Here is a 21,926-nt window from a genome sequence, read left to right as displayed (position 1 = left end):
CAGGCAAAGAAGTGGATCTGATCATTTCACTCATAGATATTGTACTTAACAACAACTATTTTATGTTTCAAGGTGAGCTATTTGTACAAAAATCAGGTGTTGCAATGGGATCGCCTTGTGGTGGCAGTTTTGCCAATTCTGTGATGGCTTTTTGGGAACGTACCTATCTTTTTGAACATCAGCTTTTTAAAGATATAGTTGTCTGGTATACTCGTTACCAAGACGGCATGTTCTTTATTAATCATGGTAATTCTGAAGATGCCCAAAATTTAGTTAACATTATGTCCACATTTACCTCTTTTCTAGAGTTTACGTTTAATTTTAACAGTGAAATAATTAATTCTTTGGATATTTCTTTGTGTAAGGATGCATCTAATCATTGTTACAGAACTTTAATATATCGTAAACCCTTTTATAGTAATTCCTTTTTACATTTTGCAAGTAACCACCCATATTTTCAAAAAAGAGGTGTGGTGAAGGGCCAACTAGTTAGAGCGTCAAGAATGTGCTCTCATGACGATGATTTTATTAAAGAATGTAATGTCTTATTTAATATGTTTAATAATCGTGGTTATCCTACATCGTTGGTCAATGGTCTAATCCAAGAAATTACTTTTAAAAGGTCAAAAAAACTGTTGGGTGCTATTTTTATTAATAATAGAGCCATGGTACATGAAGGTAATGATGATTCTATATTAAGTATTTATAATGATGAGTCGGTAACAAATGTGAATAAAAATAAAACTAATAGGTATTTAACTAGTTTTTTAACACAATTTAATGATATTTCACATGAAATTAGAGCAATATTGAATTCGAATTGGGGTCTCATCACACAAGATTCAACTCTAAATAGAATTCTTGGAGATAGACCATTGATAGCTTATAGAAATGGTCCCAATATTAAGAGATTATTTGAGACACCACACCAAAAGTGTAAGAACATTAAAGGCATGTTTAAATGTGGGAGATGTAAATACTGTAAATATATTTTAACAGGGACTTCATTTTTTATTAATGGATACGAGTATTCTGTGCAGGACAAATATAATTGTGAAAGTCAAGGCATAGTATACTTAGCAAAATGTAAATTGTGTCCAGTGTTTTATTTAGGGAAAACAGAGCGACAACTCAAACAACGTATATATGAACATGCCTATGCGATTTCCAAAAATATTCAGGTTAATGCACTAGCAAGACATATTAATGAGTATAACATGCATAGTTTTCAGTTTGTAGTAGTCCAAAGTGTTCCTAAGAATCCAAGAGGTGGACCATGGCACCTCAAATTAGAGGAACAAGAATTGTTGTGGCAACTACGTACAAATGCATATGTTTTCCCTGGTATCAATGACATGTGTTCTATAAAATGTATACTTAGATTAAAAGCTCTAGAAAGATAATTTTAATAGGTAAAGTGGTTATCAAGTTTACTAAATAACATTTAGCACATGATATTTATCCTGGATATATATTTATTTTTGTTTTTTTCAAATAATAATTTCTTTGTAACTTGAAATGAGATAAATTTAAGCATTTTAAAATTATTTATATGTGTGTTTGTATATTTTTATATACGCACATATATTTGTAGGATATATAACTGCATTTGTATGAATTTTAGGCGATATTCTAGGTGTTGTCTTTTTAACAAAAGTTTGGGTAGGTTAATTATATAATTCAGTCTAATTAATTATTTAATAAGATAATTGATGATTATATTTTTTGTATTTAAGCAAGCCATGTTTTTGATTTATTTGTCTGAAGAAGTGCACGTATTGAAGGTGCATGAAAGCGCTAACAAATAAACTGCTGAACTTGGTTTCGTGACTAGTGGATTTCTTCCTTTCCTTTGTGGTCTACAGTTTTCGGTTCTTCTATAAGAAGGGAATATAGTGGAACAGGTTAACAGCTTCAGGTATCTGGGAGGGGTGGTTAAGGAGAAGGGAAGTCTGAATGAGAAGGTCAAAGCTAGAACCAAATGGGTGCAACCAACTGGCACAGCATGTTAGATGTAGTGTATGTTAGAGAATGCCAAAGAAGCTGAAGAGTAAGGTGTATAAACCAGTGGTGCACCCAGTACTACTGCATGGTACAGAAATCTGGGCAGTAAAGGTGGAGCAATAGAGGAAGCTAGAGGTGATGGAAATAAAGTGCCTAGGATGGGTGGTAGGTTGGACACTGGGGGACAAACAAAGAAATGAGAAATGAGGACATATGAGCATATGCCAGTGTAGCTCAAATTGCAGAAAAGTTCAAAAAGAACAGACTGTAGTGTTTCGGGCACTTGTACAGAAAAGCAGAAGACAATCTGGTGAGGAAGATTTGGGACAGACAGGAAGAAGGCAAGAAGGAACAAGGCTATCCAGCAAAGAGGTGGACCTGACACAGTCAGGCATTAGTATGAAAGAAGGTAGGAGAGTGGCAGTGAATAGAGAGAGATTGCGACATTTGACACAACACCCCAACCCCATGTAGAAAATGGGGACAATGGAGATGATGATGATGATGATGATGACATACTATAATGCAAACCACCTTGAAGTCAGTTTCATATTGGTGATAAAGATTTAAGGTCAAATCATCACTACATTATTAATGTAACTGTTAAAATAATGAGAGAAAAAAGAAGACGAAATGTAACTGACCTCAAGAATTAAACTGAATGGCAGATGTATTATGTGATCAAGAACTATTTGGAGTACTGGTAAAATATAACAGTTATTTTTTTCAGGAAGCATTTTGAAATATGAAGAGAGCTGAATGTTAAACTTCTGCAGGGACTAAAATGTCAGGGTATTGATTACAGTAAATGTTTATACATTTAAAAACTATAAGTATAATTTAGTGTTTGTAAGAAAGGAAAACATTTTTTTTCAGTTTTTATTTATTTAACAGCTAGCTTCCTGGGCAGTTTAGTTAATGCAGTAGTATTATTTAACAGCTAGCTTCCTGGGCAGTTTAGTTAATGCAGTAGTATTATTTAACAGCTAGGTTCCTGGGCAGTTTTGTTAATGCAGTAGTATTATTTAACAGCAAGCTTCCTGGGCAGTTTAGTTAATGCAGTAGTATTATTTAACAACTAGCTTCCTGGGCAGTTTAGTTAATGCAGTAGTATTTATTTAACAGCTAGCTTCCTGGGCAGTTTAGTTAATGCAGTAGTATTATTTAACAGCTAGCTTCCTGGGCAGTTTAGTTAATGCAGTAGTATTATTTATCAGCTAGCTTCCTGGGCAGTTTAGTTAATGCAGTAGTATTATTTAACAGCTAGCTTCCTGGGCAGTTTAGTTAATGCAATAGTATTTATTTAACAGCTAGCTTCCTGGGCAGTTTAGTTAATGCAGTAGTATTATTTAACAGCTAGCTTCCTGGGCAGTTTTGTTAATGCAGTAGTATTATTTAAGAGCTAGCTTCCTGGGCAGTTTAGTTAATGCAGTAGTATTATTTAACAGCTAGCTTCCTGGGCAGTTTAGTTAATGCAGTAGTATTATTTAACAGCTAGCTTCCTGGGCAGTTTTGTTAATGCAGTAGTATTATTTAACAGCTAGCTTCCTGGGCAGTTTAGTTAATGCAGTAGTATTATTTAACAGCTAGCTTCCTGTGCAGTTTTATTAATGCAGTTGTATTATTTAACAGCTAGCTTCCTGGGCAGTTTAGTTAATGCAGTAGTATTATTTAACAGCTAGCTTCCTGGGCAGTTTAGTTACTACAGTAGTATTATTTAACAGCTAGCTTCCTGGGCAGTTTAGTTAATGCAGTAGTATTATTTAACAGCTAGCTTCCTGTGCAGTTTAGTTAATGCAGTAGTATTATTTAACAGCTAGCTTCCTGGACAGTTTAGTTAATGCAGTAGTATTATTTAACAGCTAGCTTCCTGGGCAGTTTAGTTAATGCAGTAGTATTATTTAACAGCTAGCTTCCTGGGCAGTTTAGTTAATGCAATAGTATTTATTTAACAGCTAGCTTCCTGGGCAGTTTAGTTAATGCAGTAGTATTATTTAACAGCTAGCTTCCTGGGCAGTTTTGTTAATGCAGTAGTATTATTTAAGAGCTAGCTTCCTGGGCAGTTTAGTTAATGCAGTAGTATTATTTAACAGCTAGCTTCCTGGGCAGTTTAGTTAATGCGGTAGTATTATTTAACAGCTAGCTTCCTGTGCAGTTTTGTTAATGCAGTAGTATTATTTAAGAGCTAGCTTCCTGGGCAGTTTAGTTAATGCAGTAGTATTATTTAACAGCTAGCTTCCTGTGCAGTTTTATTAATGCAGTAGTATTATTTAACAGCTAGCTTCCTGGGCAGTTTAGTTAATGCAGTAGTATTATTTAACAGCTAGCTTCCTGGGCAGTTTAGTTACTACAGTAGTATTATTTAACAGCTAGCTTCCTGGGCAGTTTAGTTAATGCAGTAGTATTATTTAACAGCTAGCTTCCTGTGCAGTTTAGTTAATGCAGTAGTATTATTTAACAGCTAGCTTCCTGGACAGTTTAGTTAATGCAGTAGTATTATTTAACAGCTAGCTTCCTGGGCAGTTTAGTTACTGCAGTAGTATTATTTAACAGCTAGCTTCCTGGGCAGTTTAGTTAATGCAGTAGTATTATTTAACAGCTAGCTTCCTGGGCAGTTTTGTTAATGCAGTAGTATTATTTAACAGCTAGCTTCTTGGGCAGTTTAGTTAATGCAGTAGTATTATTTAACAGCTAGCTTCATGGGCAGTTTAGTTGCTGCAGTAGTATTATTTAACAGCTAGCTTCCTGGGCAGTTTAGTTAATGCAGTAGTATTATTTAACAGCTAGCTTCCTGGGCAGTTTAGTTAATGCAGTAGCATTATTTAACAGCTAGCTTCCTGGGCAGTTTAGTTAATGCAGTAATATTATTTAACAGCTAGCTTCCTGGGCAGTTTAGTTAATGCAGTAGTATTATTTAACAGCTAGCTTCCTGGGCAGTTTAGTTAATGCAGTAGTATTTTCTTTTTGCAGAGAAGAACCTTTATCACAAGCAGCTTAAATAACCTCCATAAGTCGTACAGCAGATAAGTGGAAATGTGAGATTCAAATTCAGGTCTGTTTTTGTGGAGTGCACCTTTTCTCCTTTTCTGTTGCGCCCCTAAATAATAAATGGGTCTCCCTCTATATTTTTTTTTCACACATGATTTATAATTATATCGATGACAAGGTCTGATGTCTAAACAGCTTATTAAGCAGTTTATCCTAAGGGGTTATCTTTATACTGATCGATGATGCTCTTTGCTTTAATTATGTAAAAATATGAGCAAGATGCTTATATGGCATGCTTTCTCTGGAAAAGCTTGTAGAAAGCAGTGGCCTGTTCTAACAAATATTTTATTTATTTAATTAATCCAGCAGGTCTTTCTGGATGTTCAGCTTGTGTCCTTAAGCATGTAATATGATCAATGCTAGTGCCAACAGACCATTCAAAACTTTATGTTTCTGTACTTAAAAGAAAGTTTTAAAGTTCATAAGTTTATGAAGAAGAATAATGTACATATTAGTGAAAAGTGAAAATGCACAGAACCACTGGTGAAAGGCAGTCCCCTAGAGACAATGTGCCATCACCAAGATCATTAATTTCCAAACTAGAGAAGCGGCGTTGCATGCATCTGTAAATTTCAAGCAGAGCTGTAGTGTTGCATGAACTTTCAGTGAAGTGCTTTTTTCTAATCGATGCCTACTTAATTTAATCAGTCCAAGAAGTCCACACTATTCATGAAGTTAACATCAGCAAACTACCTTGAGGATGGCAATACTTTGGCGGTTTCATCTACTTGTTTGTCGTAGTCTTTCCCCACCTCATGAGTTTATATTAGTTGATACATTTATTTTTTAAACATTTCAGTCTTAAAACTCAGTAGCACCTTTTAGGTAAACAATAGGGAGTTTGTATGGCATATCGTACCACTAAAAATAAACTGAATAATAATTGTTGGGATTCTGCAGCAGGGCTCTCCACCTGGCAGTGTACACCTTGGCTCAAGATGATTGTCACTGTTGAAAGTGACACCCCAACCCCATGTGCAAAATGGGAAAAAGGGGTTGACAATGAATGGATGGACATGAATGATTTTGGCTTTCTGAAGTCGTGTTTGCATTATGTATTGCACTACTCTCTTTTGACCGATGTTTACTACTGCTATCGTTTGTTTTATGTTTCTTAATTTCTTTGTTTTATTAAGGACTAAGACTGCAAATATTTAAGTAATAAAATGGAGTACATGTTAAAAAAAGAGTTACAACCTTTCCTGTATTAATTTTTTTCCATGATATTCCAGTCAGTTTAAATAACATTGCTACATTTTCTACTGTGTCATCACCTCTACCCCACCACTGTTAGTGCTGAAAATAAACTGCAGTGGTCGACTCATCCTAGAATTCTGTCTGTCATATCTCTCTTTAATCTGTGAACTGTAATATTGTCCTTCACTGTCGTTAGTACTGTCCCACTGGACATTTGAATTATGTAGATGTGCTTCAGATACGGCATTACAAAAAGCATTTTGGAGGTCCTATGGACCCAAGCTGTACAATTAATTATTCCTCAATATTTGCACTTCTGTACTATTACATTTCAAAAATCTACCCTGCTTCATCTTAGATAACTAAAATCATGTCCTTGTGTGTTAGCTAAGCAGCAATATGCCTTCAGTCATTCATTTAGTCACAATCCCACCAACATAATATAGCTCATTTCTGTTAACTCTTGAATTCCATCTCTGCATTTTATTTCACTTCCATCATACTCACGCATGTGCTTTCTCATTCCATCATTTACTCCCATCTGTTATTCTCCATATCTTTGATCCTGTCCCTTTGTTATCCATGCATCCCCTTATTTTCATCTTCTTTCTCTTTTCTGTACTGTCACTTCTTTTTATCCTCCATTTCTTTAATCCTCATTTCACCACTCCTACTCTGTTACTACTCTTTGATTTCAGCTCTTTCCACCTTATACTTAGTATTGCAGTCTTCCTCCTTCCTTACCAATATTCTGTCTTCTGTTAATTCTCCCTCACTAGCTCATTTTTCATACACAATTATTTCATGCTCTGTGTTTACATTTCCACACTTATTCTTATCTGTTTTTGTACGTTTTTATTTATTTCAAATTCTCCAGTGATTAATTGTACATCGTGCTCAGTCACATATCTATGGTTCTGCTATGAATTTCTCATTTTCACAAGTTGGCAATCCAAAATACTGAAAAATAATGCTGAAACACAGAATGGTGAAAATATAACTTTAAGCATTTTTTGCAAGGTGGACACAAGTCCCCCTGTACCCTCAATTGGGGGGGGGGGCAAGCCCCAACACAACTGAATTTATACATACCAACTCCACAGCTGCACCAACTCAAAGAAGGAAGGAATCTCCCAAAGAAGTTAATTATTTCTGGCACACATTTAGAAATCATATTGGCAGTGATTTGTTGACATCCATGGTAGTGGTGCTGCGGTAGCGTTGTCGCCTCACAGTAAGATGCTGTCCGGTTCGATTCTCAGCTAGAGCGTCTTCTGCGTGGAGACATGCATGAATGGGTGTACCTTCATTGCAGGTTGTGCGTCAGGCCTGGCAAGCTGGTACGTAAAAATCAACTGCCAATCATTAGCGGACTGGAGTTCCGCTGTGGCGACCCCTAACCGGGAAAAGCCGAAAGACACATTGGCAGTGATTTGTTATGGAGAACAAGGTATGACATTCTATCTTACAATGTTTTTTTTTTTTCTGTGAACAAATGAAGCTTGTGGAATTTTACCTCAGCCAGCTGTAGAGGATTCCATATCTATTGCATATTTCCTTCTTATTGTCTTAATTATTGTGTCATTAATGGTGTAATATATCGATTCGTACTTGTGTTATAGTGCAATAATCTTGTGATTTCTTTGATTTTGTGCAGATTGTGCTACCATGTTACACAAAAGTGTGCATTTGACATTTTAATTGTGTAGCTTGCTGAAATTTACCTAATATTTGTTAAAATTGATGGTATATAAAGTTTTCCTCACTGGGGTTCTATTGAAAATAGGTCCTGCCCTGATGGATTATATGATTAAGAAAGCAAAACCAATGAAATAAAAGTGAAAATACATTGCTCCACTATGCCACAAGAGCCCTATCTTTAGACAGTGTCCTTAGGACAATACACAGCATCTGAGCTACTTTACTTACATCAGACAGCATGGGTATTAAACTATAGCAATAACCGACAACGTCAGTGTGGTATATTGAAGATTTACCCACGGTTGGTGTGGTTTAATCATTAGGGCAAAGCCTGAGTGATTAAATAAAGCCAACCTTGGGTAAATCTTCAGTATACCACAACCACTATTATACAATGATATTATTTAAGAAAAAAATATTTACTTTTCTTAAATAATGTCTTTGTAAAACGGTGCATTACTGTTCTTCCGCGGCTGCCTTGTTTTGATGTACTACGCATGCATATGGGACTTGTGCTCCAATGCTCACACAGTACATCAGGGCTGTGAAGAGGTAGCAATGGAGAAAGGAAGATCTCCATTGCTTCTTTTTCTTTGTTATAATCGATAAAAAAAAAAAGAAAGAGAGAGAAGAACCTGGGAGACTTTTTATGTTAGGGAGACTCGAGAAAGACAAAAAAAAAGATAATCAGGTAAGTTTTTTAAGTTTTGTAGAACATACCTGATTATCCTTTTATTTCTATTTGTGCCATCTCCTGAATGTAAAATGTCTTCTGTTTTCGTTTTGTATTAAAAAAAGTAAAAAAAAAAAAAAAGTAAAAATACGAGATATACTAACGAGAAAAAGACCAGACCTTTTCCCGTTGGTATATTCTCTGATTACAACGGGCACACTGGTTGGGCTGACCAATCAACATGCTTGTTTTTGAATGCTAATGACGAATATAATAGTAAATAATAGTAACGAAACAGTCATGCTTGTTGATTTAAGCTTTGCAATTAGGTGAACTTCTTTAGGATTGTTATGGTCTTGTCTGGCTTAGAAACCATTACTGGAGGGTCAGCTTTTAGATGTTTACCTAACAGGAGTTTCCAGAAAATTGTTGCTATCAACTAGCCAAGGAGATATGGTACATATGTCAGAAGAGCTTAGACTTGCCCTAGGATTCATTAACACCTACACTAAGTGTACATAAGTGCACACCGTTCTGAATGAACAGACAAGACAAGCATAACGTCCACCTTATTCCTTCTACTTTTAGTTTTCTTGCTGATTTTCTTGCAGACGTAAATATGGAGGGGATTCATAAAGGTTACCACAAAGTGCAGACTATATGTGCACTTAGTGTAATCTTTCTGAGTGACTAGAAAGCACAAAAAATGAGGTAGTGATGTTCTTGAATACACATCATGTACACTTAGTGTGCACTTAATATAGGTATTAATGAATCTGCCCTTGATTAAATTTTCTTTTAGAGAAACTGAAATCAGGATGGGCATCAGCAACCCCCAGTCCTGAGAATGTCTATTATATGAGCACCCAGCAACTACACTTGACAAGACAAGACAAAAATACACCAAGTACTACTTCCACGTATGAATCTTGCACCTATCATTAGACATGCTGCACCCTTATCATGACCAGGTTTGTATATGTAATACTAGTTAAGTTATATTGGATTTGCTCTAGTAACTGTCATGTGTGCTGTAGTACATACTTTTCTCCATTGTCAAAAGTGAAATAGACAGCTTCCTTCATTTCTGATTACAAAGGGGCAATACATAACTATTGTCTGCTTTCTATTGGTGGGGGGTGTCATGTCCTATCACAGGAGGAGAGATGTTTCTTCTTACCTTGGACTCTAGACCAAAAATGAACTAGTAAAAATGTTAATACATCTGGATGCTGCTTACACTAAACCAGACGCTCAGGAAATACCCAGCATCCTCAGTAATTTTTAAAGGGAAAAAACTAGAGGCTTAACCAGGAAGAAGAGAGGAAAGAATATGAAATGTATATAAAGTACAAAAAAGTTACAAGAATTTCAGAAATTGTAATTCTGTGCATGGATTTTCATTAACACGTTCCCATTATTATTTGTTTGAAAGCTTGTGGATAAAAATCACATTTCAGAACTGGATAATGCATTATAACTGGCTTTATTATAGTGATTTTACAGTATGTACTTAACAACTAAGTACATAATTACTGCTCTATGTATGGTCCATTTATTCTGAATTTTATTTTACAAGACTTCTCTGGTCTGTGTTCTTCTAAACAAACTGCCATGGCACATAGAAGATTGCATTTTTTAATATTTGATAAATTATTGCATGTTCAGTCGTGCTCCATTTGAAAAATGACTTTTTTTCAAGCAGTCAGTGTGATGTTCAAATGTGTTAAACATGTCTCTTTTCTACATTGCAGCATTCTTCACAAGTATAATTTGAAAGCTGACTTTGGCAACGATGTTCTGTGTGGTGATTCACGCATGGCGAGATTATTAAAGGATTGGATGTCTGCCCTCTTGTGGTAGGCAGCTGGTACTGGTGTATACCTGAAGGACGACTAAAAAAAGGATGCCCGATGTGATAGTTTGTGAATTCTGATTAGGAGCACAGCTCCTAAACAATACACTGGAAAAGTCACCTCAGAAAGCAAAAGAAAAATTTTCATTTACAGCATGTGCAAATTGATTTACAATTATGAATTTGTAATGACAGAGGAATGATATGGAGCATCCTTTGAACTGTACTGAGCTTTGTAGATCTATGGATTGTACTACTAATCCAGAAATGAAAGATGAAGATAATTGGCATGTTCTACAGCAGCTATGCAAACTGTTGAATGTAAGCATCTTACTTCATTAAAATCAGAAATTTAAGCTTGCTTTACAATTAGAACTTGGTTTCTATCATACAAGCAAACTGTTTATTTTTTACAGAGTGCAGTAGCATTCTCAAGACAGGAAAACTGTATGCAATCTATTTTGAGACATGCAAGTTTAGAAAATGGGGCCACCGATGTATAGCAAAACAAAAATAAATGGAACATTTTACATTTTATGTATATATATATATATATATATATATATATATATATATATATAGCTACAGCCATAACATTTTTTGTTAAACTGTATTGCCTCCAGTGTGGCCAAACAAAGCCTTTCAGGACATCTATTATTCTGTTGTGGTTGCAGTAGCAATAAAACAGTTTTGTATCATTGCATATTAATATCTGTACAGCTACAAGTTGCTCAGTCACATACGTACTGCATATTTCTTTTCTTTTAGTTAAGTCATCTGGAACAAAAGCTTTGAACCATACTGTTGGTTAAGTGTACTCATGTAATATTAAATAATACTTAGGTGTATGTGGTGGAAAGGATATGCCACAAATATGTGAACTGTTACATGAGCAGGTAAGGAGTCTCTGCTTATCTCCCTTTTTTAGAAGATGGGGGAAAAGGGCATGCAAATACTTACACACATACATTCTGTATGTGAAAGCCTTGTTTTGTGCCTTTTACTGCAAAATGCATTAGCCATTTCATTTTTATTTTTTATATACATGCAGTTATTTAAGAAGCATTTTCCTTTAATAAGTCCTTTCCTTCATGTAATTAAAGATAGGAATCAACTGGAGCTCTTTGGTTTAAAATGTTTCTCTCTTATTGCTTTATTATCCAGTGCTTGAAAGAATTAACAATTGAAAAAAATGCCTTCTGTACCTTTGTCTTTAGAAACTGCAGACCAAAGGATTGTTCTTCTTAGATGAATTATTCTTAGCTAAATCAAAAAAAAATCCTCTTACTTGCATATCTTTGTTGTTGCTTTCCAGAAAGAATAATTTTCTAACCAAGAGAAAATGTTTGTAAAGGCTTTCACGTTAACTGTTATTACAAGGAATCTATGAGTTCTAGGATACAATTAAGTTCTCACTATGCTTTTGCCAGCCTAGGAATTATTAGTGGGCCAGGTGCTAAAAAAGCTGGCCAGGGAGGGATGAAACTGATGGCTGATTGATGACTCACCTATCCGGGGGGAGGGTTAGCTTAGGTGGGTGGCAGTGTGGAGGAATAGAGAAATCATCATCATCTTTTGGCTTTTCCCGTTAGGGGTCGCCACAGCAGATCATCTCTTTCCATTTCTTCCTATCCTCTGCATCTTGCTCTGTCACACCAACTGCCTGCATGTCCTCACTCACCATATCCATAAACCTTATCTTAGGCCTTCCTCTTTTCCTCTTACCTAGCAGCTCCATCCTTAGCATCTTTTTCCCAATATACTTATCATCCCTCCTCAGCACATATTCAAACCAACGCAATCTCGTCTCTCTTGCTTTGTCTCCAAACTGTCCAACATGAGCTGACCCTCTAATATACTGAATAGAGAAATGCCAGGCATATTTTTACATGCAGTTCTTGAATTGTAACTGGAAGAGTGGTAAAGGTGCTTGCTTTTCCTTTACAGACTTGATGCTGAGGGCTGAAGTGTATATTCTGTCCATTAATGGGAGAGGCTAGAAGGTATATAAAATTATCTTAGTAAAGGGCTGAAGATGTCATCATACCATAGGTTAGGTTATCCATTTTTTTTGCTGTCCTTCTTTCATGTATAAGCCTTTGTTTCTTAGTCCCTTAACAAGGTTCCAGCCTAGTCAGAGAAAGCAAGCTCTCTATATATAAATATGTATATATATATATATATATATATATATATATATATATATATATATATATATAGGTTTACTATCAAAATGCTAAAACACAGTTGTTTGAGTAATGACTTACTCAAAAAAAAGTCAGAAATTAAAACATTGTTCACTCAAAACAACAAAAGTGGTAGTATTGTTAATTCGAATTTGACATTATCGACATTACCCAACTTACCTTGACATCCGGTGATTTTCTACAGACATTTTGCAGGGGGGCAAGCCTCCCCACACCCCCTGCTAATTATGTATTCCAAATCCGAGATTGCACTACAATGAGGAAAAGGGTAAATTTCCCAATCCCCAATGTAGTATGATCTTCAGTTGGAATGTCGACTTCACAACAGCGAATGCACCTTAGCATTCACTGTTGTGGATTCAAACATTTTCCAGATCGGCTTAACTTGAACTTGAAAACAGCCTTTTGACCATCCCATTTTACATAACTGCTGATCTAAATTTTGATAGCAAACATATATATATATATATATATCTTTATATATATATATATATATATATATATATATATATATATATATTTATGTTTATATTCATATGCTTCTAGTATCTAGAAATCTAGGAAAGAAAATAGGGAGATGGATAGTTTAGACAAGTCCACAAAAAGATGGCACAGCAAAAGGAAAACAAAGTGATTTTAATTTCTTAAATAAAACATAAAAATTTATCTGATTTAGTGTTTTCGGTCCTTCAGAAATTGAGACTTCATCAGAGTAATTACTATAAAACACATTTCCTTTATATAGAGAATTAAACAAAGCAGCAGCCAATCAGAATAGATAACTAAGTAAAGAAATAAACTAATCAGGAACTAAAAACATATCCTTAAAAATACACACCCAAAAATATATCTGCCCTAAAACGATGTTACTTCTCAAATAACAAACTTATTAATCCAAAAATAAAACATTTTGAAAAGTTAGTTTAATATACTCTGGCCCTAAGTTTTAAACCACTACTAATGGAACAATAGTCATTGATACCCGTTTTTTCCAAAGTGTTTAATCTCAGTTGCCAAAGTGTCTCTTTATACTCCAAAAAATTTCAGAATCACCCCCCCCTCATTTTTTGTCACATTATCAGTGACAAAAAATAGACATGTTTTATATTTTTATAATCTCTACATTTCCTAGAATGCCTGTATAGGGTGTTTGTAATTTTTTTGTTCTTTACTTCATTAATATGTTCATAAAAAAAAGTTTTACCTACATAAAATGCTGAGCATTACATAAATGTAGTTAAACATACTACCAATTTTACAATATAGTCACAACAGCCTGGACAGGTGATGGACTGGTCGTATCCAACTACTGATACATAGAGTCCATAATTTATATACTTACAACATTTTCCCATATCACATTTAACCATCTGTGACCTTAAATGTGGCCTTATTAGAATCTTCATCATACCACCTGCGGGGCAGTACCCAAATAGTTTTTCATTTCAGGGGTAAATACCATAGTCCATGTTCTCCTGAGGGTTTTCATAATTTTGGGGCATCCTGTTTAAAAGAAATAACCATAGCTCCCTTTCTCATATCCTCTTTAATGGGTAATGGTTCATTACTTCTCATAACATTCTTTTTACCTCCATTCAAAATTGGGGTGAATTTTACCCCTCTGTCTTTTAAAATCTCATTCTTAATTTTATTTGACATGCTACTTGGGTAGCTTCTTTCTGTAAACTAATTAATCAAGTTGTCCATCTCAACTAAAAATACATGATCTTCGACTAATCAACCTGGAGAGATGAACCATTTGTCCCTTGACTGTACCCCTTTTTTTGAAATAACAGGTGACAACTTTCAAAATGTAGGAATGAGTTAGAGTAAATTTTCTTACGGCAAATCGTGGATGCAAAAAAATCCACCAACCATGTCTTTATATATTTAATCGATCTTTTGTCCATCTATCCTAAATGTGAATTTCAAAAAAGAAGTGGTGCCACTCAAATATTCAATAATCTGAGTAATACTATCATAATTGCCTTTCCATAAAATTAAAATGCCATCCACAATTGGATCAAAAAAGGGGGAAGTAAACATATACTTTTTCTCCTATTTAGTGAGCACCAGGTTCAAATAAATTGGTGCACACTTGGCCACCATAGCAACCCCAGAAATCTGTTGAAAATGTCCTCCCCCCAAAGAACACAAAGTTACTGTACAACACTAATTCCATAAAATCAAACAATAGTTTAAAATTAGTGTTTGTAAACAGTATGTCTTGAGTAAGGATCTCAAGAAAAAATTCCAACCCATTTTGGTGGGAATGCCAGAAAATAAATTCACTATGTTGATCACGATAAACAAAATATTTTCACTATATTCAATATTATTCAAAATTTTCAATAGGTGCCAAGAATCATGTAAAATATATAACGTGCTACTCAAAATTTGCTTACAATGAAAATTTAATGTAATCAGCAGTGAGTTCCATTTTTGATCCCCATGCAGCAACTGTAGGTCTCAAGGGAGGGTCATATTCATTTATATGTATTTTTGGAATACCAAAAATGGAGGGCATTGGTGGTTTATCCACCCATAAGTAGTCAAATTCTGACTGCAAAATCATACCATGGCAAAAACATGAGACATAAAACAGGACAAGAGATTAAAACTGCTTTTTCCTTTGGCTGTGCTGTCTTTTTGTGGACTTGTCTAAATTGCCCTTTTGTTGTTCAGTTAGGTGAGATGAGTAGTTTGGCTTAAAATAAACTTGGATACCACTTTAGGTGTAAAAGAAGGATTAGTTGATGAAGAAACCCTGTCCCTGTCGAAAATGTAGTAGGGTTGACTAAGCATAAGAGGTTGCAACTCAGATACCATTCTTGCAAAGGTCAAAGCAATCAGTAAAACTGTTTTCCATGTTAAGAACATCAAGTCAGCCAGATTAGCTGGTTCAAATGGAGCAAGTGTTAGTTTCTCTAATAAAAATTAAGATCCAAAGTAGGGCCCACTGGCTTATTTGGAGTCCTGTTATTCAAAACCCCTTTTAAGAACATTTTGTTATGAGACTGCCTTGGAAGATATGCTGAAATGGCTGATAAGTGAACCTTGATAGAGAAATAAGAAATACTATAGGATAGTAACTGATGCAAATACAGTAAAACCAGAAAACAACTAGACCTGAATGGATGCAGGTTATGTTGCTGACACCAACTAGAAACGTTGTTCCATTTGCTAATGTATAATTTTTTTGTAGCAGGATTTCTTGCCTCCATTAATACCTACTGCACATCCTCAGAAAACAGGTGCCCAAAAAGAGTTAAGATCCTATCATTTTGCAAATTGTAGCAGTGACTGGTTAGTTTATTTGGTCTCATGCAGTTGCTCTGCATTTTATGCAGGACAGACATCTAGACCACTTAGATTGCGGATCTCTGAGCATCTAAGTGATATTAAACATAAGAGGATTAGTAATGCTTTGTATAAGCATACTATCAAACACCCCACAGCTTCATTCAACTTTATGATTATTGACAGGATTTTGGGTAACAGATCAAACAAAGTGGGATGGCACTCTACTTTAGATATTAAAGAGAAAAAATGGATCATCAAACTGGGTGGACTTTTCCCACCTGGATTAAATGAATATTTATGAGATAACCAATCACGGTATGTAATTAATGTATATTATTGTATAACAGGAATGTCAACCTCACAACAGCGAATGCACCTTAGCGTTCACTGTTGTGGATTCAAACATTTTCCAGATCGGCATAACTTGAACTTGAAAACAGCCTTTTGACCATCCCATTTCACATAACTGCTGATCTAAATTATGATAGCAAATATATATATATATATATATGTCTTTATATATATATATATATATATATATATATATATATATATATATATATATTTATGTTTATATTCATATGCTTCTAGTATCTAGAAATCTAGGAAAGAAAATAGGGAGATGGATAGTTTAGACAAGTCCACAGAAAGATGGCACAGCAAAAGGAAAACAACGTGATTTTAATTTCTTAAATAAAACATAAAAATTATAATGATTTAGTGTTTTCTGTCCTTCAGAAATTGAGACTTCATCAGAGTAATTACTATAAAACACATTTCCTTTATATAGAGAATTAAACTAAGCAGCAGCCAATCAGAATAGATAACTAAGTAAAGAAATAAACTAATCAGGAACTAAAAACATATCCTTAAAAATACACACCCAAAAATTTTTCTGCCCTAAAACAATGACGTTACTTCTCAAATAACAAACTTATTAATCCAAAAATAAAACATTTTGAAAAGTTAGTTTAATATACTCTGGCCCTAAGTTTTAAACGACTACTAATGGAACAATAGTACCCGTTTTTTCCAAAGTGTTTAACCTCAGTTGCCAAAGTGTTTCTTTATACTCCAAAAAATTTCAGAATCACCCTCATTTTTGTCACATTATCAGTGACAAAAAATAGACATTTTTTATATTTTTATAATCTCTACATTTCCTAGAATGCCTGTATAGGGTGTTTGTAATCTTTTTGTTCTTTACTTCATTAATATGTTCATAAAAAAAAGTTTTACCTACATAAAATGCTGAGCATTACATATATGTAGTTAAATATACTACCAATTTTACAATATAATCACAACAGCCTGGACAGGTGATGGACTGGTCGTATCCAACTACTGATACATAGAGTCCATAATTTATATACTTACAACATTTTCCCATGCCACATTTAACCATCTGTGACCTTAAATGTGGCCTTATTAGAATCTTTATCGTACCACCTGCGGGGCAGTACCCAAATAGTTTTTCATTTCAGGGGTAAATACCATAGTCCATGTTCTCCTGAGGGTTTTCATAATTTTGGGGCATCCTGTTTGAAAGAAATAACCATAGTTCCCTTTCTCATATCCTCTTTAATGGGTAATGGTTCATTACTTCTCATAACATTCTTTTTACCTCCATTCAAAATTGTGGTGAATTTTACCCCTCTGTCTTTTAAAATCTCATTCTTAATTTTATTTGACATGTTACTTGGGTAGCTCCTTTCTGTAAACTAATTAATCAAGTTGTCCATCTCAACTAAAAATACATGATCTTCGACTAATCAACCTGGAGAGATGAACCATTTGTCCCTTGACTGTACCCCTTTTGTTGAAATAACAGGTGACAACTTTCAAAATGTAGGAATGAGTTAGAGTAAATTTTCTTACGGCAAATCGTGGATGCAAAAAAATCCACCAACCATGTCTTTATATATTTAATCGATCTTTTGTCCATCTATCCTAAATGTGAATTTCAAAAAAGAAGTGGTGCCACTCAAATATTCAATAATCTGAGTAATACTATCATAATTGCCTTTCCATAAAATTAAAATGCCATCCACAATTGGATCAAAAAAGGGGGAAGTAAACATATACTTTTTCTCCCATTTAGTGAGCACCAGGTTCAAATAAATTGGTGCACACTTGGCCACCATAGCAACCCCAGAAATCTGTTGAAAATGTCCTCCCCCCAAAGAACACAAAGTTACTGTACAACACTAATTCCATAAAATCAAACAATAGTTTAAAATTAGTGTTTGTAAACAGTATGTCTTGAGTAAGGATCTCAAGAAAAAATTCCAACCCATTTTGGTGGGAATGCCAGAAAATAAATTCACTATGTTGATCACGATAAACAAAATATTTTCACTATATTCAATATTATTCAAAATTTTCAATAGGTGCCAAGAATCATGTAAAATATATAACGTGCTACTCAAAATTTGCTTACAATGAAAATTTAATGTAATCAGCAGTGAGTTCCATTTTTGATCCCCATGCAGCAACTGTAGGTCTCAAGGGAGGGTCATATTCATTTATATGTATTTTTGGAATACCAAAAATGGAGGGCATTAGTGGTTTATCCACCCATAAGTAGTCAAATTCTGACTGCAAAATCATACCATGGCAAAAACATGAGACATAAAACAGGACAAGAGATTAAAACTGCTTTTTCCTTTGGCTGTGCTGTGTTTTTGTGGACTTGTCTAAATTGCCCTTTTGTTGTTCAGTTAGGTGAGATGAGTAGTTTGGCTTAAAATAAACTTGGATACCACTTTAGGTGTAAAAGAAGGATTAGTTGATGAAGAAACCCTGTCCCTGTCGAAAATATAGTAGGGTTGACTAAGCATAAGAGGTTGCAACTCAGATACCATTCTTGCAAAGGTCAAAGCAATCAGTAAAACTGTTTTCCATGTTAAGAACATCAAGTCAGCCAGATTAGCTGGTTCAAATGGAGCAAGTGTTAGTTTCTCTAATAAAAATTAAGATCCAAAGGAGGGCCCACTGGCTTATTTGGAGTCCTGTTATTCAAAACCCCTTTTAAGAACATTTTGTTATGAGACTGCCTTGGAAGATATGCTGAAATGGCTGATAAGTGAACCTTGATAGAGAAATAAGAAATACTATAGGATAGTAACTGATGCAAATACAGTAAAACCAGAAAACAACTAGACCTGAATGGATGCAGGTTATGTTGCTGACACCAACTAGAAACGTTGTTCCATTTGCTAATGTATAATTTTTTTGTAGCAGGATTTCTTGCCTCCATTAATACCTACTGCACATCCTCAGAAAATAGGTGCCCAAAAAGAGTTAAGATCCTATCATTTTGCAAATTGTAGCAGTGACTGGTTAGTTTATTTGGTCTCATGCAGTTGCTCTGCATTTTATGCAGGACAGACATCTAGACCACTTAGATTGCGGATCTCTGAGCATCTAAGTGATATTAAACATAAGAGGATTAGTAATGCTTTGTATAAGCATACTATCAAACACCCCAAAGCTTCATTCAACTTTATGATTATTGACAGGATTTTGGGTAACAGATCAAACAAAGTGGGATGGCACTCTACTTTAGATATTAAAGAGAAAAAATGGATCATCAAACTGGGTGGACTTTTCCCACCTGGATTAAATGAATATTTATGAGATAACCAATCACGGTATGTAATTAATGTATATTATTGTATAACAGGAATGTCAACCTCACAACAGCGAATGCACCTTAGCGTTCACTGTTGTGGATTCAAACATTTTCCAGATCGGCATAACTTGAACTTGAAAACAGCCTTTTGACCATCCCATTTCACATAACTGCTGATCTAAATTATGATAGCAAATATATATATATATATATATATATATATATATATATATATATGTCTTTATATATATATATATATATATATATATATATATGTTTATATTCATATGCTTCTAGTATCTAGAAATCTAGGAAAGAAAATAGGGAGATGGATAGTTTAGACAAGTCCACAGAAAGATGGCACAGCAAAAGGAAAACAACGTGATTTTAATTTCTTAAATAAAACATAAAAATTATAACGATTTAGTGTTTTCGGTCCTTCAGAAATTGAGACTTCATCAGAGTAATTACTATAAAACACATTTCCTTTATATAGAGAATTAAACAAAGCAGCAGCCAATCAGAATAGATAACTAAGTAAAGAAATAAACTAATCAGGAACTAAAAACATATCCTTAAAAATACACACCCAAAAATTTTTCTGCCCTAAAACAATGACGTTACTTCTCAAATAACAAACTTATTAATCCAAAAATAAAACATTTTGAAAAGTTAGTTTAATATACTCTGGCCCTAAGTTTTAAACGACTACTAATGGAACAATAGTACCCGTTTTTTCCAAAGTGTTTAACCTCAGTTGCCAAAGTGTTTCTTTATACTCCAAAAAATTTCAGAATCACCCCCCCCCTCATTTTTTGTCACATTATCAGTGACAAAAAATAGACATTTTTTATATTTTTATAATCTCTACATTTCCTAGAATGCCTGTATCGGGTGTTTGTAATCTTTTTGTTCTTTACTTCATTAATATGTTCATAAAAAAAAGTTTTACCTACATAAAATGCTGAGCATTACATATATGTAGTTAAATATACTACCAATTTTACAATATAGTCACAACAGCCTGGACAGGTGATGGACTGGTCGTATCCAACTACTGATACATAGAGTCCATAATTTATATACTTACAACATTTTCCCATGCCACATTTAACCATCTGTGACCTTAAATGTGGCCTTATTAGAATCTTTATCATACCACCTGCGGGGCAGTACCCAAATAGTTTTTCATTTCAGGGGTAAATACCATAGTCCATGTTCTCCTGAGGGTTTTCATAATTTTGGGGCATCCTGTTTGAAAGAAATAACCATAGTTCCCTTTCTCATATCCTCTTTAATGGGTAATGGTTCATTACTTCTCATAACATTCTTTTTACCTCCATTCAAAATTGTGGTGAATTTTACCCCTCTGTCTTTTAAAATCTCATTCTTAATTTTATTTGACATGTTACTTGGGTAGCTCCTTTCTGTAAACTAATTAATCAAGTTGTCCATCTCAACTAAAAATACATGATCTTCGACTAATCAACCTGGAAAGATGAACCATTTGTCCCTTGACTGTACCCCTTTTTTTGAAATAACAGGTGACAACTTTCAAAATGTAGGAATGAGTTAGAGTAAATTTTCTTACGGCAAATTGTGGATGCAAAAAAAAATCCACCAACCATGTCTTTATATATTTAATCGATCTTTTGTCCATCTATCCTAAATGTGAATTTCAAAAAAGAAGTGGTGCCACTCAAATATTCAATAATCTGAGTAATACTATCATAATTGCCTTTCCATAAAATTAAAATGTCATCCACAATTGGATCAAAAAAGGGGGAAGTAAACATATAATTTTTCTCCCATTTAGCGAGCACCAGGTTCAAATAAATTGGTGCACACTTGGCCACCATAGCAACCCCAGAAATCTGTTGAAAATGTCCTCCGCCCAAAGAACACAAAGTTACTGTACAACACTAATTCCATAAAATCAAACAATAGTTTAAAATTAGTGTTTGTAAACAGTATGTCTTGAGTAAGGATCTCAAGAAAAAATTCCAACCCATTTTGGTGGGGAATGCCAGAAAATAAATTTACTATGTTGATCACGATAAACAAAATATTTTCACTATATTCAATATTATTAAACATTTTCAATAGGTGCCAAGAATCATGTAAAATATATAACGTGCTACTCAAAATTTGCTTACAATGAAAATTTAATGTAATCAGCAGTGACTTCCATTTTTGATCCGCATGCAGCAACTGTAGGTCTCAAGGGAGGGTCATATTTATTTATATGTATTTTTGGAATACCAAAAATGGAGGGCATTAATGGTTTATCCACCCATAAGTAGT

At 34.3% G+C, this 21,926-nt stretch overlaps 1 protein-coding gene across 1 annotated transcript in view; it reads left to right on the top strand.

Annotated features, from left to right (window-relative positions):
• The window catches only part of GPR156 (G protein-coupled receptor 156), a 1,210,147-nt gene that overhangs the window by 167,176 nt on the left and 1,021,045 nt on the right, over nt 1–21,926 (top strand). Inside the window, exon 2 of the mRNA XM_044071505.1 lies at nt 10,378–10,799. Within this exon, the coding sequence (XP_043927440.1) occupies nt 10,683–10,799 (117 nt within the window). The 5' untranslated portion in view covers nt 10,378–10,682. The remainder of the gene's footprint in view (nt 1–10,377; nt 10,800–21,926) is intronic.

Source organism: Protopterus annectens, chromosome 5.part0 (genome assembly GCF_019279795.1).
Source record: "Protopterus annectens isolate FY-2018-M chromosome 5.part0, PAN1.0, whole genome shotgun sequence".
In the NCBI taxonomy this organism is placed as follows: Eukaryota; Metazoa; Chordata; order Ceratodontiformes; family Protopteridae; genus Protopterus; species Protopterus annectens.
The sequence above is the reverse complement of the archived record's forward strand: the minus strand, read 5'-3'. Positions and strand labels throughout refer to the sequence as shown.